Below are 14108 nucleotides of genomic sequence, written 5' to 3'. Positions count from 1 at the left end.
CAGTCTAAGTCATGCCCTAGACTTGCTCCACTAAGCAAGGCACTTGGAGATGGTAAGACAAAAAAAGGCCCTTTAGCAGGGTCACAAACTGAGGCAAGGACAGAAATCTTAAGGACACATAGCTGATCTGAGGAAAATAAATTTTTGTAACAAAATTCTGTGGACAAGGGGGCATATGACCTCTGTGAAAAGCCTCATGCCTTTGAGGATGGTCCATCCTTCCCTAGAGAACAGTGCCCAGAGTCAGCAATCTCATCCTCCATGGGTCAGGAGATTCTTATTCTCCTAAGGCAGACATGGATGGGCTTCCCCACTGAAGCGAACTCCTCTCTAAGACCTTGCATACTTCTGGGAATTAGAATGCAGAAATGAAGGTTGTGTCATGAACCCCAGTCGAGAGGGTGGAGAAGGAATTGGGAGAGTAGTTGCTAGATGGGGATAAGCAGAAAAGGAAAGTGGAAAACAAGGTAACATGCAGGCCAGTGACCGTGGTCTGGAGGAGTCTACTGATGAATTGCCCAGCTGCCTCTTGCAATGATTTCTATGAGAAAAATCACGAATAAGAATCCAGGATGTCAATTCAGAGTGAATCCAGGGTGTCAAGACCATGTAGAGGAAGCAGGTGAGTGAGCAGAGCTAGACTCCCAGGCAAGGGACCTGCATCAGAATTTGTGAGTTTATGGTTTGAGACTGGCCACAGGACACAAAAGAAAGATAGGATTTGGGTGAGGAGATACAAGAACATCATTTCTGAATTCCAAACACGCAGGAAGGCTCCCACAGCCCCGGACCCAAGATATGACTGTTTCTGCGACAGGACCCACCTGCCCTCTTCTCTGTTTTAATTAGCATTCCTGATATGACTACAGCTTGTAGGGAGTTGGAACCAGTTCTGTAGGGTTTAGGAACTACTGGAGAGAGCGAGCCCTGAAAGCTCAAACATGTGAAGCAATTTTAAATCATTTTGAATTCTGCTTCATCCCCTGTATTTAATCCTTCTAAAATCACACAGTTGGCCACCTTAATATGTCCTGGGGGTCTTACAAGACACCAATGGCAATGATATTGAGAATAGGTCCTGCTTAACCCAAATGACAAAAATACCTCAAATGACTAACTTGGAGATCCTGATTGCCCTTATTTTAGCAGCAAGTATCCGGTTTAAAGGTTTAGGAATTTTCTATACTGTTTTCTCCAAATTAACTCAGAGAAAATAATCACAACAGATTTGAAGGTTGCCACACTAATGTGTGATAAACATGGTTGATGATGGCGCAATATCAGCATTAGGCGCTAACTTGGTAACAATTTCTTTCCCTCTGCTTGTAGGCGTTCATGTGTTTGGACTGTGCTCTACAGCTCTCATTACAGATATCATACAGCTCTCCACAGGCTATCAGGCGCCATACTTTCTAACCGTGTGCAAGCCAAACTACACCTCCCTGAATGTGTCTTGCAAAGAAAATTCCTACATTGTGGAAGATATTTGCTCAGGATCTGACCTTACAGTGATCAACAGTGGCAGGTTAGAAATTGAGACTTAAAAACTTTCCATGTCAGTGTTTTCATTGTTCATTAATAGTGTGGGGTATCATTTTAGGCCCACATTTTTCAGTCATAATGACTTTGGTTTTATTTATTTATTTTTTTCAATTCAGTGATTTCTTTAGTGGTTATACCATAGAAAACCCATTGGTGGCTCTTTCCAAATCTTCCGTCTGTCTCCAAATTTCAGCCTCACATTGCTGCCACTAATATTCATATCACCAAATTCTACTCACATTTTGTGATCTACCCTTTACTCATTATGGTTTTAGGTTATCACAGTTGGTTTATTTGAGGATATTATAGTTAGTCATGATTTACAGTTAATACGTGTCCTGTATTGACTTATGTGGTAGACTAAATATCTATATTTACATCTCCCTTATATGTTTTAGTTTTTAAACACTATGTGAATTTTCTGTTTGGTAGAGTTTTACACATACATCTTCTTTGAATAAACCCAAAAGATCACTATAGCTCCTAACCTTGCATTTTAGAAAATAAAAGACAGGAAACCTCAAGAAAATACCAATGCATTAAGGTTTTTTTTTTTCAGTGAATAAAGTAAAAATTAAGCTTTTTGGCAAAAGGTAATGTTTTGGAAGTTCAAAAGAAATAAATTGCAGAAGGACAAAGGGCAATGAACGATTTTGCTCTAAGAATTTCATGTCATTTAGTGAGTTCCTAAGATCAATTTAAGAGTCAAAAATAAGCTAGTAAGTACTCTTGAAGAACACAGCCTGATATTATGTAATTATATACATTCAAGTTCTCATGGCCCATTCAATAATTTTGAAGCTGCTTTTAAGACCTGTGTCTTCTTCTATTCTTTCTCAATCCTTTTTTACATATCTTGTCTGTATTAAATGGTAAACCTTTTTATTGGGTACCAAATAATTAGGAGGATTTTAATATAACTGAATTTTATCGTTATTTTTTTTTATCCATTAAAATCAATCTCTATTTTTTTCTTCACCTGTCCTTTTCAGTATCTCTCATATCCTGTGTTCCTCCTCTCTCACCTTGCTTCTTAAATTTAACTAGATTCTCAGCAATTCTTGAGATGATAATTATTTTAAAGTGGAAAATGCAGGGAAACATTTTGTTAAGATTGGACTTCTTGTGTTTTCTAGAGTATAAAAAATACACTTAGATTCACTGCTGTGAGAAAATAATTTTGCCTTTTAAAGTTTTATGTAAATTAAACCATATATTTAGGAGCATAGAAAAAGTTTAAAAGCTTTAAAGTCCTAGGTTTTATGGACCTTTACTTTAAACTGACATAATTCTAATACCAAAGAACAAATATAATGTTTTCCAATCCATTTCAACTCTCGACCATCATTCCAGTGTTGTAACAAAGTGATCATCTGCAAAGCTGGCACTTGATATTGAGAAGTGTATTACTACTATTCTTTCATTCTAATGGCGATTAGCAGTGTTTATTTTATCACTCAGATCTTTCTCCAGAAAACTAAACAGAAATTAAAGTTATCACTTATTGCCTTGAGGCTTTTAAGTTGAATGTTTTAACCACCCAGTGTTCTCAAGATGATTGTTAGCAGTGGATCTGAGATAGAAGACATAATTTGACTGTCTTCCTTTGGCAGAAAATCATTCCCTTCTCAACATGCGACCCTCGCTGCCTTTGCTGCTGTGTACGTTTCGGTAAGTCACTGGCTCTTTTTCATCAATCTGTGTCCTAGAGAAAATTAGAGAAATGAGTGCGGTGTCCAAGTGACTAATTAGATTATATAGCCGTGTAATAAAAGAGCAGTAAACTTTAGTACAGCAGTCCTGCAACACAGTTGCATCGAGAGCAGAAACTGGGTGATACTGGAAACAATATTACAGTAAAAGAACTTTTCTACACAGTCATAATATTTATTCATCCCAGTATTCCTTCAATGTAATATTGTACCTCATGGCAGGGTACCGTGAGCTACATGAATGTTATAAATCTGAAACTGAAAGAATTGTGTTAAGCACAACACACACACACACACACACACACACACACACACACACATACATGCTTTACTTTCAGCATTTATGTAACAGTTCAAAGTCAGTGTAAATTTGATAAATGATATGCAATGAATCATCATCATATCTGATTAATACAATAATCCATCAGGTTTTATGTGAGAAAAGTAGACTGAAATTATGTGACAAGTAACGTGGAAACTAAACAGTTATCTGGCTAATTTTACGGCTTCAATTTATTTTTCAAAGTTTCATGTAAGTCTGTTTTTTACTAGATGAATTTGCTATGTATTTCCTTTTTTTCAGGTATAGAACATAACCATTACAGGGCAAATGGAACAGTAAAATTGATGTTGAGTGTACCAGTTAGGCTTTGAGTTTAAGTTTTTATTTGATTACAATTTAATAGTAAAATGACCTTTCTAACATACTTAACACATCTCTTTCATTTTTAAGATGTACTTCAATTCCACATTAACGGATTCCTCTAAGCTTCTGAAACCTCTCTTGGTCTTCACATTTATCATCTGTGGGATCATCTGTGGGCTAACACGGATAACTCAGTATAAGAACCACCCAGTTGATGTCTATTGTGGCTTTTTAATAGGAGGAGGAATTGCTCTGTACTTGGTAAATAATTTATTATTCTTACTTGATTAACCACAGTTTAAATGGAAAACTTGCACTGAACATTTTGTACTGTAATAATTTACTTGCAATGTAGTTTATATTCATGAGAAAATGTTTGGGTGCCTCTCCATTCTAAGCCAAAACACACATCCTACTTTCAGCAAAATAATTTTTTTAACTTTTCCCATGGACTAGAAACTCTACTTTTAGGATTATTGCATTTTATCCTCATCCACACACACCCTGAAAAGAATCAAGGATTACTTTTGCTAGTATAATTTTATAGATGAGGAAAGTAAATATTAGTGAAAGTAAGGTTCATGACAGTGAAGGTTTAGGAGAAGTTTATATAATTTGCCCAACAACACAAATGTAGCATCTGGATATATAGGCACCAACTAATACTGAATTTTTTAGCAGTATTCTATTTTCAAGCCTGATCTTCTTTCAAAGGAAATATTCTCAGCATAAGGAAACCGAGATTATCCATTTCATGCATTAATTCTTTCACTCATTCATTTTACATTTATTCAGTATATGATCTGTGCTAGGTACTATACTGAGCATCAGAAGAGTGAGAATATATAGTCTTAAGAAGTCTTCAGTGTAAAGACTAATAAAAATACAGATGGTTACAATATGTTAAATGATATAATAGGGTGTGAACAAAATGCTTTGGAATAGCAGACTGAAGAAGGAAGTTAGGGAAGCCTTCAGAGACATGATGTGGTTTTTAAGAAATAAGAAATTTTTTTCTTAGGGTAAGAAAAGGAGGAAGGACTTTCAAGCAGAAGAAACTACACAGGCAAAAAGATGGACGCATGAAAAAGCAAGTATAAATGGAAGGTGAGGGAACAGGAAGTATGAGAGATAATGGCCAGTTTCCAGCTTGGAAGACTGGGCAGATGGTGACTTCTGGTCTAGCAGACCAGGTAAACAATGGAGGGAGCAGGTTGGTCGAAGCAGCTCAATTTAAGGATCGACAGGCAGTTGAAGAGTTGGGTCTGGAGCTCAAAAGAGCAATTGATAGTGGAGAGATAGACTTGGAAGTCATGGATATTACTGGAGGAAGCACCATTATAGTTATAGGGGTATATAAAATTGTTAGGTAATAAGAATAAAAGCCAAGAGACACCAACATGCAAGCAGCACAGAGAGGAAGAGGCAATAACCAAGGAAACTGAGAGAGGCTGGTAGAGAAATGAAAATCATCTATAGCAGCAGTTCAATCACGTGATCTTGGTGCACTGTGGAAGGTGTTACAAGAAAATGATTACAAAAAAATAGTAAAAGTGCTGAGGCAAGCAGTGATTAATTTTCATTTTTATAAACTATCATGGTCAAGATTATTACTTCAAATCTCATGCTTACTCACATGCTTTCTTCCGTGGCAGAGAATGTGATCCAGGTAAAGATAGTATTCCAGGAATTGGGCATAAGCTTGGGTTTCTCATGCGAATGTTGATTGGTGATGTGTGTTACAGAATAAGAAGACTGAGAACTGCATCCCCATAGTTCAAGAATTGCCTTCACACGTGTGTGATTTCATGGTGTCCTGGAATTAGCATGGGCTCCATAGTCTGAAGATTTTGGGCTTGAATCTCAAATATCCTTGACATTTGGCCAAGTTACATAGTCTCTAAGAAGCTTGTTTCTTCACCTATGAAATGAGAATAATAACTACTTACTTCATGTTATAACAAGGATGAAGCAACTATATTTATTAAGCACAATGCTGGGCACTGAATGTTGAACAATACGGGCAGAGGTTATTTGCAGTCTAGTGGATGATTTTCCTAAACTTACAACAATTATTACAATTATTAATACAACATTAGGTAGGCCTGCTCATCCTGGGAAATCTGGCAGCGAGAGCATAGATAGATATTATTTAGAAGAAAATTTCAACCGGGATTAAAGTGGTTGGATAGGCAGAAGCTTGACTTTATTTAATTTCTGTTTGCATGCTATGCCCTGAGGTTGCATATTCACCAATTCTAAGCCAATGCTGTTTTAAATTGTTAAGCATTCTATAAAATGTTGATTCCATGGGATTCTTTTGGCTTGATTTGAAATGGTAGACAGTGGCTACCATTCATGGAAATTAATACCCAAATAGGTATCTGTTGCTTGCTCTTATCTCCAAACTAAGCATCTTAGAAATTGAAAATCCATCAGGGATTTGGTCTTCTACGTGTAAAAAGTAAAAATTCTGAATCTGAATTTTTACTTTATCCAGATTTGTATCCCCCAAATCTAAAATAACACAAAATTGGTAGGTTAAGTATGAAAGCAAGATTAAATAAAATTTAGCTCAAATTTAGTGTCCTAGCACTAAATTGACCAAATATACACTTCCAAACTTGAGACCGAGTTAAAAAAAAGAATGTGGGTGCCCCAAACTAGTGACAATTTCTGCCCTGTCTTCTGAGAATTCTGCACAATACTGAACACACAGGGCTGTGCTCGATCTGAGTCATAACAACATTTGTATCTGACCTCACTGCAAAACCTGATGACATGTTTTATGAATGATTTGGTGTTTCATATTTTTCACACCTCTCCTGCTTCCCATCATAAGGTGTGATTAAAAAGGAAGGTAAAATAAATCAGTTAAGCTATTCAAGGTGTCACTCAACAAGAGGTTCCTAAATCCAGAAAAATGAAATGCTTTGAAAAGCAGAAGAATGTCTTATTTCTCTCATTGTCTGTCTTTTTGTTTTCTCTCAAAACATACAGAGGATAGATAAGATTCACAAAAACATCCAGTGGGATGGAGAAAGGAGAGGAAATCCAACTAATAAAAAATAACGGGCTCCTTATTTCTGAACAGTTAGTTCAGCGATTTATGATATAACTTACAAACTACTTCCTGAGTAATTGTACTTTTGGTTTTTTGTTATTTGTATTAGTCAGCGGTGTATAGACAGCATATACCTTATTTATATGCGTCAGTGGGTCCTCTAAGACAAACTCTTAGTAACCATGTCTTCTAGTGCATGATGTTCTTGTTTCTTTCCAATACCAGGGCCTGTATGCTGTGGGAAATTTTCTGCCTAGCGAAGAGAGTATGTTTCAGCACAGAGAAGCCCTCAGGTCTCTGACAGACCTCAACCAAGACCCCAGCAGAGTATTATCTGCTAAAAATGGCAGCAGCAGTGATGGAATTGCTCACACAGAAGGCATCCTCAACCGAAATCACAGAGATGCCAGCTCACTGACAAACCTCAAAAGGGCAAACGCTGATGTAGAAATCATCACTCCACGGAGTCCCATGGGGAAGGAGAACATGGTTACCTTTAGCAATACCCTACCCAGAGCCAACACCCCATCCGTAGAAGACCCTGTCAGACGAAATGCCACCATTCATGCCTCTATGGATTCTGCTCGATCAAAGCAGCTTCTCACCCAGTGGAAGAATAAGAATGAAAGCCGCAAGTTGTCCCTGCAAGTTATAGAGACTGAGCCTGGACAGTCACCACCAAGATCCATAGAAATGAGGTCAAGCTCAGAGCCCTCCAGAGTAGGGGTGAATGGAGACCACCATCCTCCCAGCAATCAGTACCTCAAGATCCAGCCTGGCACTGTCCCCGGATGTAACAATAGCATGCCTGGAGGACCAAGAGTGTCCATCCAGTCCCGCCCTGGGTCCTCGCAGTTAGTGCACATCCCCGAGGAGACGCAGGAAAACATAAGCACCTCTCCCAAAAGCAGCTCTGCTCGGGCCAAGTGGTTGAAAGCTGCAGAGAAGACCGTGGCCTGTAATAGAAGCAACAACCAGCCCCGAATAATGCAAGTAATAGCAATGTCCAAGCAGCAGGGTGTCCTGCAAAGCAGCCCCAAGAACACCGAAGGCAGCACTGTCTCCTGCACTGGCTCCATCCGCTACAAAACCTTGACAGACCACGAACCCAGTGGGATCGTAAGAGTTGAGGCTCACCCGGAGAACAACAGGCCCATCATACAGATCCCATCTACCGAAGGCGAAGGTAGTGGCTCCTGGAAATGGAAAGCCCCTGAAAAGGGCAGCCTTCGCCAAACTTACGAGCTCAACGATCTCAACAGGGACTCAGAAAGCTGTGAGTCCCTGAAAGACAGTTTTGGCTCTGGAGATCGCAAGAGAAGCAACATAGATAACAATGAGCATCACCACCATGGAATCACCACTATCCGTGTCACCCCAGTAGAGGGCAGTGAAATTGGTTCAGAGACACTGTCTGTTTCTTCTTCCCGCGACTCTACCCTGCGGAGAAAGGGCAACATCATCTTAATCCCTGAAAGAAGTAACAGCCCGGAAAACACGAGAAATATCTTCTACAAGGGAACCTCCCCAACACGGGCTTATAAGGATTGAGTGATGGGATTCAATCCCTTGAGCGACCCCCCCCCCCCCCCCAGAAGACCATGTCTTGATTCTCCCTCTGTGCTCTGTTTTCAGTGGATTGGGAAGCCTTCTCATCAAACTGGGTCATCTTACCATCAGCCCGGAGCTCAATGACTCTTGAGAACTACTACACGCAAAGCTTGTAGATTTCACATCAAGGGGAGGGAAAAGCACAATGCAAGAACCTAATTAATATGATAAGGTGAAGAATCTTAAGACCTATCTTCAAACTCAAAAGGTTTGCAGAAGGCAGTATCAGAAGAAAGTGGTTTCCTTCAGTGTATACTATTTTACTTCCTGAATGTGCCAACTTTAGGGATTTTTCTTTATAATTAGCTGTGGGAATCCAGAACACGATTCCCTACAGCAGAGGCCATGCAGTATTATATATTCATTTTGCAGAATCTGCGCCTACAGCCCAGTAAGGGTGGTGCTGATTATTATAGTACACATACCATGTAAACTCTCAAATTCTATTTAGCTGTGAAATAGTGGCGTGCAATTCCTTGTCAAAGAAATGCTACTGTATTAAGAAGATGCTGGCTGCTTTGTGTTAGAATAGGACACCCCGCAGCTTCTCTGTAGTGGCTCTGTCACAGTCAAAAAATGAAAAAGTTTTGTGCATTTCCTCAAAATTATGCTTTCTTCAACAACAAAAAATGTGTAGGAATATTTTCAGTGAAAGGGAATAACTAGTACTTTTCTACATAGTTTTTTTTCTTGCTGCTTACTTTTTATTTAAGTGTAGGTACTACTAATGATTCTGTTTTTTAGTGAGTAAATTTGCATAACTCAAAAAATACATTGTTTTAGAGTTTTTCAAAATTGTTGTGATCATATTTTGCATTTTATGGCTCCTCCTTTATTTATTATTTTTTTGATGTCATAGATATGTTTTTCTATTTTTAAAGCAAGAATAACAGTTGACATTCCTTGAGCAAAATATACTGCTGTGAATTTATAAACAAGAAATCTGAACCAACACTTGACATTGTGGGTTACATTGCCAGCAATGTTGGTTGAGTCTACCCTTGGACATCTCCAACCAGCTGGCTTAGGTTGCTATCTTAATCAGTAATCCAAAAACTCTGTTTTGTTCCAGATTAGTCATTTTTTGTATTCTAATAACCAGTAAATCAGAGCAACAGTAGTTAGGTTTTACCTTCTTCCCTAAGATATTTTTGTCAATTGGACATCAACAGGAAGAATCTGGAAAAAAAAATGCAAATTGATAAATGAAAGTATCTCACAATATAAATTAAGAATGTATTTCTTCAAAATATCTAAATAGACACAGTTTTTGTGCTTAATATGCAAACAACAATTTTGCTACCTATCCTGAATAAAGCCTTCAGCCTAAATCAAAGGAAACAAATATTATCAATAAGAAGAAGATAAAACCAAAACATTTGGAGGTGTTTTCCAACTTAAAAATTTAAGTGTGGAGAAATATTTGGTTCTTGGAATTTAGTATCAAACCTTTTTTACACCATTTCTTAAGAATTCTAATATACACTTGATGATTGCCAAGGGGATAAAAGGTAACAACAAAGCTGGTTGATCTGATCTGTTTTCAGTGAGAACAGAAGGAAGGGGTTGTTAAGAGATAAAGACTATCACATCATTATCAACTTCTACAGGAAAAGGGCAAAGCTTTCTAGAGTTAACCAACCTCCTAAGAGCATTAGGGATTTAGCTGAAACCAGCAGAATTGAAAACTCTGGCAATAAAATATGATTCAACTATATCCCTTCTGGCAATTCCTTCTCAGAGAGGGGAGTGGGAGTAAAATGTTGCCTTCCCCACTTCTCACCACCGCCACCATCACGGCACTCCTACTGGCTTTTGCCATTTCATAGAGAGGAAGGTGGACTGGTTTTAGTACTCTGAAGAAAAAATAATAAAGCTGCAGCATTTCAGGTGCAGTATGATATTTCCTAATCTTTCCTATTTCTTAACAAAAGATTTTAAAGTACTTCTCTAGTCATTGAAGGTTTTTTTTTCTTTACATAAATATTGATATATTCTTTTTCTACTCAAAGTGCCAAAGGCTACAGTTTTTAATGACTGAACAAATTGTACCACATTGTTAAGGAAATATAATGATAGTCGCTAGAACTCAGACCTCTGCATGTATATTTGATAATACATCTTTTGTAAAAAAAAATTACAAAAATATTTGTTTACATTCCACTGGTACCTTAATTTAAAATAAATGAGACTAACAGGTGGTATCTCTTCTTAGTGTTCTATTTATCTGATTTGCTAATGAGAGCACTTCTTCCTTTGTTAGGCTGTGCTTTACTGATTAAACCAAGTATTGAATAAAGAGAGTAATTATCTTTTTAAAGTAAATAAAATTATGAAAATATATATAATATATATAAAGTATTGTGTTTAATAAAATGTTATGCAATGTTTTCCAAACTGATAAAGTTTGTAAAGTGCTATAATGTATTTTGTTAAGTACAGATTAAAGCTATTGTGTGAGTATATTGTGCTAACATCATAGAAATAAAGATTAGATTTCTTCATCAAAATTGGAACATTTTGATTTTTTACTTCAGACTATGAATGGATAATAACTTGGCTTATAGGAAAACATCTGAAGAAATAAGAATGAATCAGAACTGATTATATTCATAACTGTTTAGAAGAGAGTTGACTAACAAAAGTTGGTCAAACTATGCCATAATTTTCCCTCATCATTTAGAATTTTTATTTTATGCTTATTAAAGGAGCTCTTTTAGATTTACTTAGGCATAGATCTTTTACATATCAATGTTATAAAGTATGAAAACAAAAATACGTCAGGGCCAATTGCGCTGAATCAATTTTTGACTAAGAGTAGTTGATGTGCCTCTTTTCTTCCATATTATTACCCCCCGTGCCCGATTTTCTCTAAAAGAATGCTCTACTATTAATTCCAGGATTGTTTTTCCAAGCTATTAGCATCTGTTTTATGAGTTTTACTGCTGATACTTTATATGTTTCACTAGAAGGTATTAACACAAGTTTTTAGGCCACAATAGGACTCATGCTTTAGTCAAATGATCTTGAAGTGGCCCACTTACTGAAGTGAAGTTACAGTTGTTCAGTAATGCCTACAAGTTCATGCATAAACAAGCAACTACATGATGATTTCCACCTGGCAAACAACCATGGTAAGACACTATTCATTATAGACAACACATTGATTTTAGAGATGATCATATGAATTACAATGTGCATCTTATAATAGTTGAAATGCAATGTTAATATTCTCTAGGTCTTGATTTTTTACCTCTAATATGGGGATGTTCAGCTCTATTATCCCCTCTAAAAGATATCCTAAAGTCTTTTCTAAATTTCTATGGATTATTATTAAGTATTTTATCTAGAGAGCAAAAACTAATGACAAGAGAATAGGAAATAACTTGCTGGTTTAACATGACTAACTAATGAGAATTGTCATCTTTAATCATAAAGCTAAAATAAGCAATACAATGGGGTTGCTAAGAGTCTACATCAACATTTCATAATATGTCAACATTATATAATATGTCAAAATGGGTGATTTGTACCCCTGATCCTAGTACCTTTCTCATCAGGTATCAGGTGAGTGCATTCTGGATTATGTACATAAGAAGCTATCAATAGGGGGTATATCATTTCTGTCTTTTACAGATACTTACTTGATATCTATGGGTCATTCCATGTTACAGTTCAAAGGAAATATAAGAAATACATGCATGGTTCAGATAGTAATTTAATTATAAGGAAATCAAAAGGAATTAAAATGGTTTACTCTAAAAGGAAAATATAACCTGGAAAATGGATATAGTCTATTTCTGACTGTACATTTCATTTCCTCTGTTTATTGAATGTGTCTCCTGACTTCAATCTTTAGAAATCTTCTAAAATGTTCTCAGATCAAATGCTCCAGTTGGATGAAAATATAGCTTTCAGTAACAGTATGATATTTCAGATAAGATCCAGTTACAGGAAATCCCCAGTGACCATGCTTTCTAATTGCAAAAGAATATCTAAATAAGTCCCTTGATCTAGAAATGACTTTTATTTCACTGTCCATACAGTTGTTAGTCAATGAAAGCTCTTAATTGTGTGTGATTGTGTACTGTAGTCCATGATAATGAGGGAGAACTGAGTAAAATTCCATTTAACGAATTTGTTGAATGCCCATTTTATCTCCTTTACTCCCCCTACCTTAAGATTCTCAGCCATTGACTTTGAGAAAACCCTATCTAAACTTTAATGTTAGCTTTACAAAATAGTACAATTGACAAATGGGAAATGAATTTGAAAAAGACAAAGTATGAGAATTGTATTCCCATAAAATCTCCTTTTTCCCTTAATCACTTCAGGACATTTTGCACCCAGGTACTGCCTTTTAGGAAGAAAGCTAGATATTTATTTTCTGTACTAGGAACTCTTTCTCCCCCCTTCCCTCCATGTTGTGGTTTATACCTTCTAGCTTGAGATGCCCCTCTGAGAAAAGATGCTCCATCTTTGAGTAGTAGGAAAATCTAATTCACTCCACTCTCAGCTCAATCTTTCCCAATCTGCATCTAAAGTTAATAATGGCAGATATTTCCACAGATACTTCTGGAAGTATAAAAAGTCTTTTAAAAAATTAACTCAAAATGGGTCAAAGACTTAAGTGTAAATGTAAAGCTGTAAAACTTTTAGCAAAAAATATAGGAGAAAATCTTCAGGACCTAGGACTAGGACCAGGCTACCAGTCCTTGGTTAAGTATGTGGCTTGCAAATATCTCTTTCAGCCTATAGCTTATCTTTTCATCCTCTTAATAGGATCTTTCAAAGACCAAATGTTTCACATTTTAATGAGGTCCAATGTATCCTCTCCCTTTATGGGCCATGTTTTTAGAGTCAAATCTAGGATATATAATAAATCCTCAGAACTCAACAAATAATAATAAAAACAGTAAAAATTAAACAACAGTAAAATAACAACAGTAAATATTAAAGACCAAAAGAGTAAAACAGTAAGATAAAAAAAAAATGAACAAAGATACGAAGAGAAGGGCTCCTGAGTGGCTGTCGGTTAAGCGTCAAACTCTTGATTTAGGCTCAGGTCATGATCTCACAGTTCGTGAATTCGAGCCCCATGTGAGGCTTTGTGCTGACAGCATGCAGCCTGCTTAGGATTCTCTCTCTCCCTCTCTCTTTGCCCCTCCACCACTCTCTCATTCTCTCTCAAAAATAAATAAACTTTAACAAAAAGGATATGAAGAGACATTTTACCACAGTGGATATAGAGATAACAAATAAGTAATGAATAGGTGATCAACATCATTAGTCATTTAGGAAATAGAAATTAAAACTGCAATGAGATATTACTATACACATATAAGAATGACTAAAATAAAAAATGGTAAGAATACCAAATGCTGGCAAGAATGTGGAAGAATTGGATCACTTATCCATTGGTAGTGCAAATGTAAAATGGTATAACCACTCTGGAAACAATTTGTCAATTTCTTTTAAAAAAAAAAAACAAAACTTTTTTGTATACATTTATACGACCCAGGAACGACACTCT

General features: G+C 36.6%; 1 protein-coding gene and 1 long non-coding RNA gene across 2 annotated transcripts in view; one reads left to right on the top strand and one right to left on the bottom strand.

Annotated features, from left to right (window-relative positions):
• Positions 1-11054, top strand: part of PLPPR4 (phospholipid phosphatase related 4) — a 42319-nt gene extending 31265 nt beyond the window's left edge. Inside the window, exons 4-7 of the mRNA XM_060626641.3 lie at positions 1330-1525; positions 3156-3213; positions 3988-4161; positions 7190-11054. Of these exons, the coding sequence (XP_060482624.1) occupies positions 1330-1525; positions 3156-3213; positions 3988-4161; positions 7190-8515 (1754 nt within the window). The 3' untranslated portion in view covers positions 8516-11054. The remainder of the gene's footprint in view (positions 1-1329; positions 1526-3155; positions 3214-3987; positions 4162-7189) is intronic.
• The window catches only part of LOC144617218 (uncharacterized), an 88376-nt gene that overhangs the window by 38587 nt on the left and 35681 nt on the right, over positions 1-14108 (bottom strand). The window contains exons 2-3 of the long non-coding RNA XR_013557471.2: positions 9708-9754; positions 5537-5821 (exon numbers count right to left, since the gene is read on the bottom strand). This is a non-coding gene — a long non-coding RNA (uncharacterized LOC144617218). The remainder of the gene's footprint in view (positions 1-5536; positions 5822-9707; positions 9755-14108) is intronic.

This window comes from Panthera onca, chromosome C1, assembly GCF_046562875.1.
Source record: "Panthera onca isolate mPanOnc1 chromosome C1, mPanOnc1 haplotype 2, whole genome shotgun sequence".
Taxonomy (NCBI): Eukaryota; Metazoa; Chordata; class Mammalia; order Carnivora; family Felidae; genus Panthera; species Panthera onca.
This window is presented reverse-complemented; position numbering and strand designations above follow the sequence as displayed.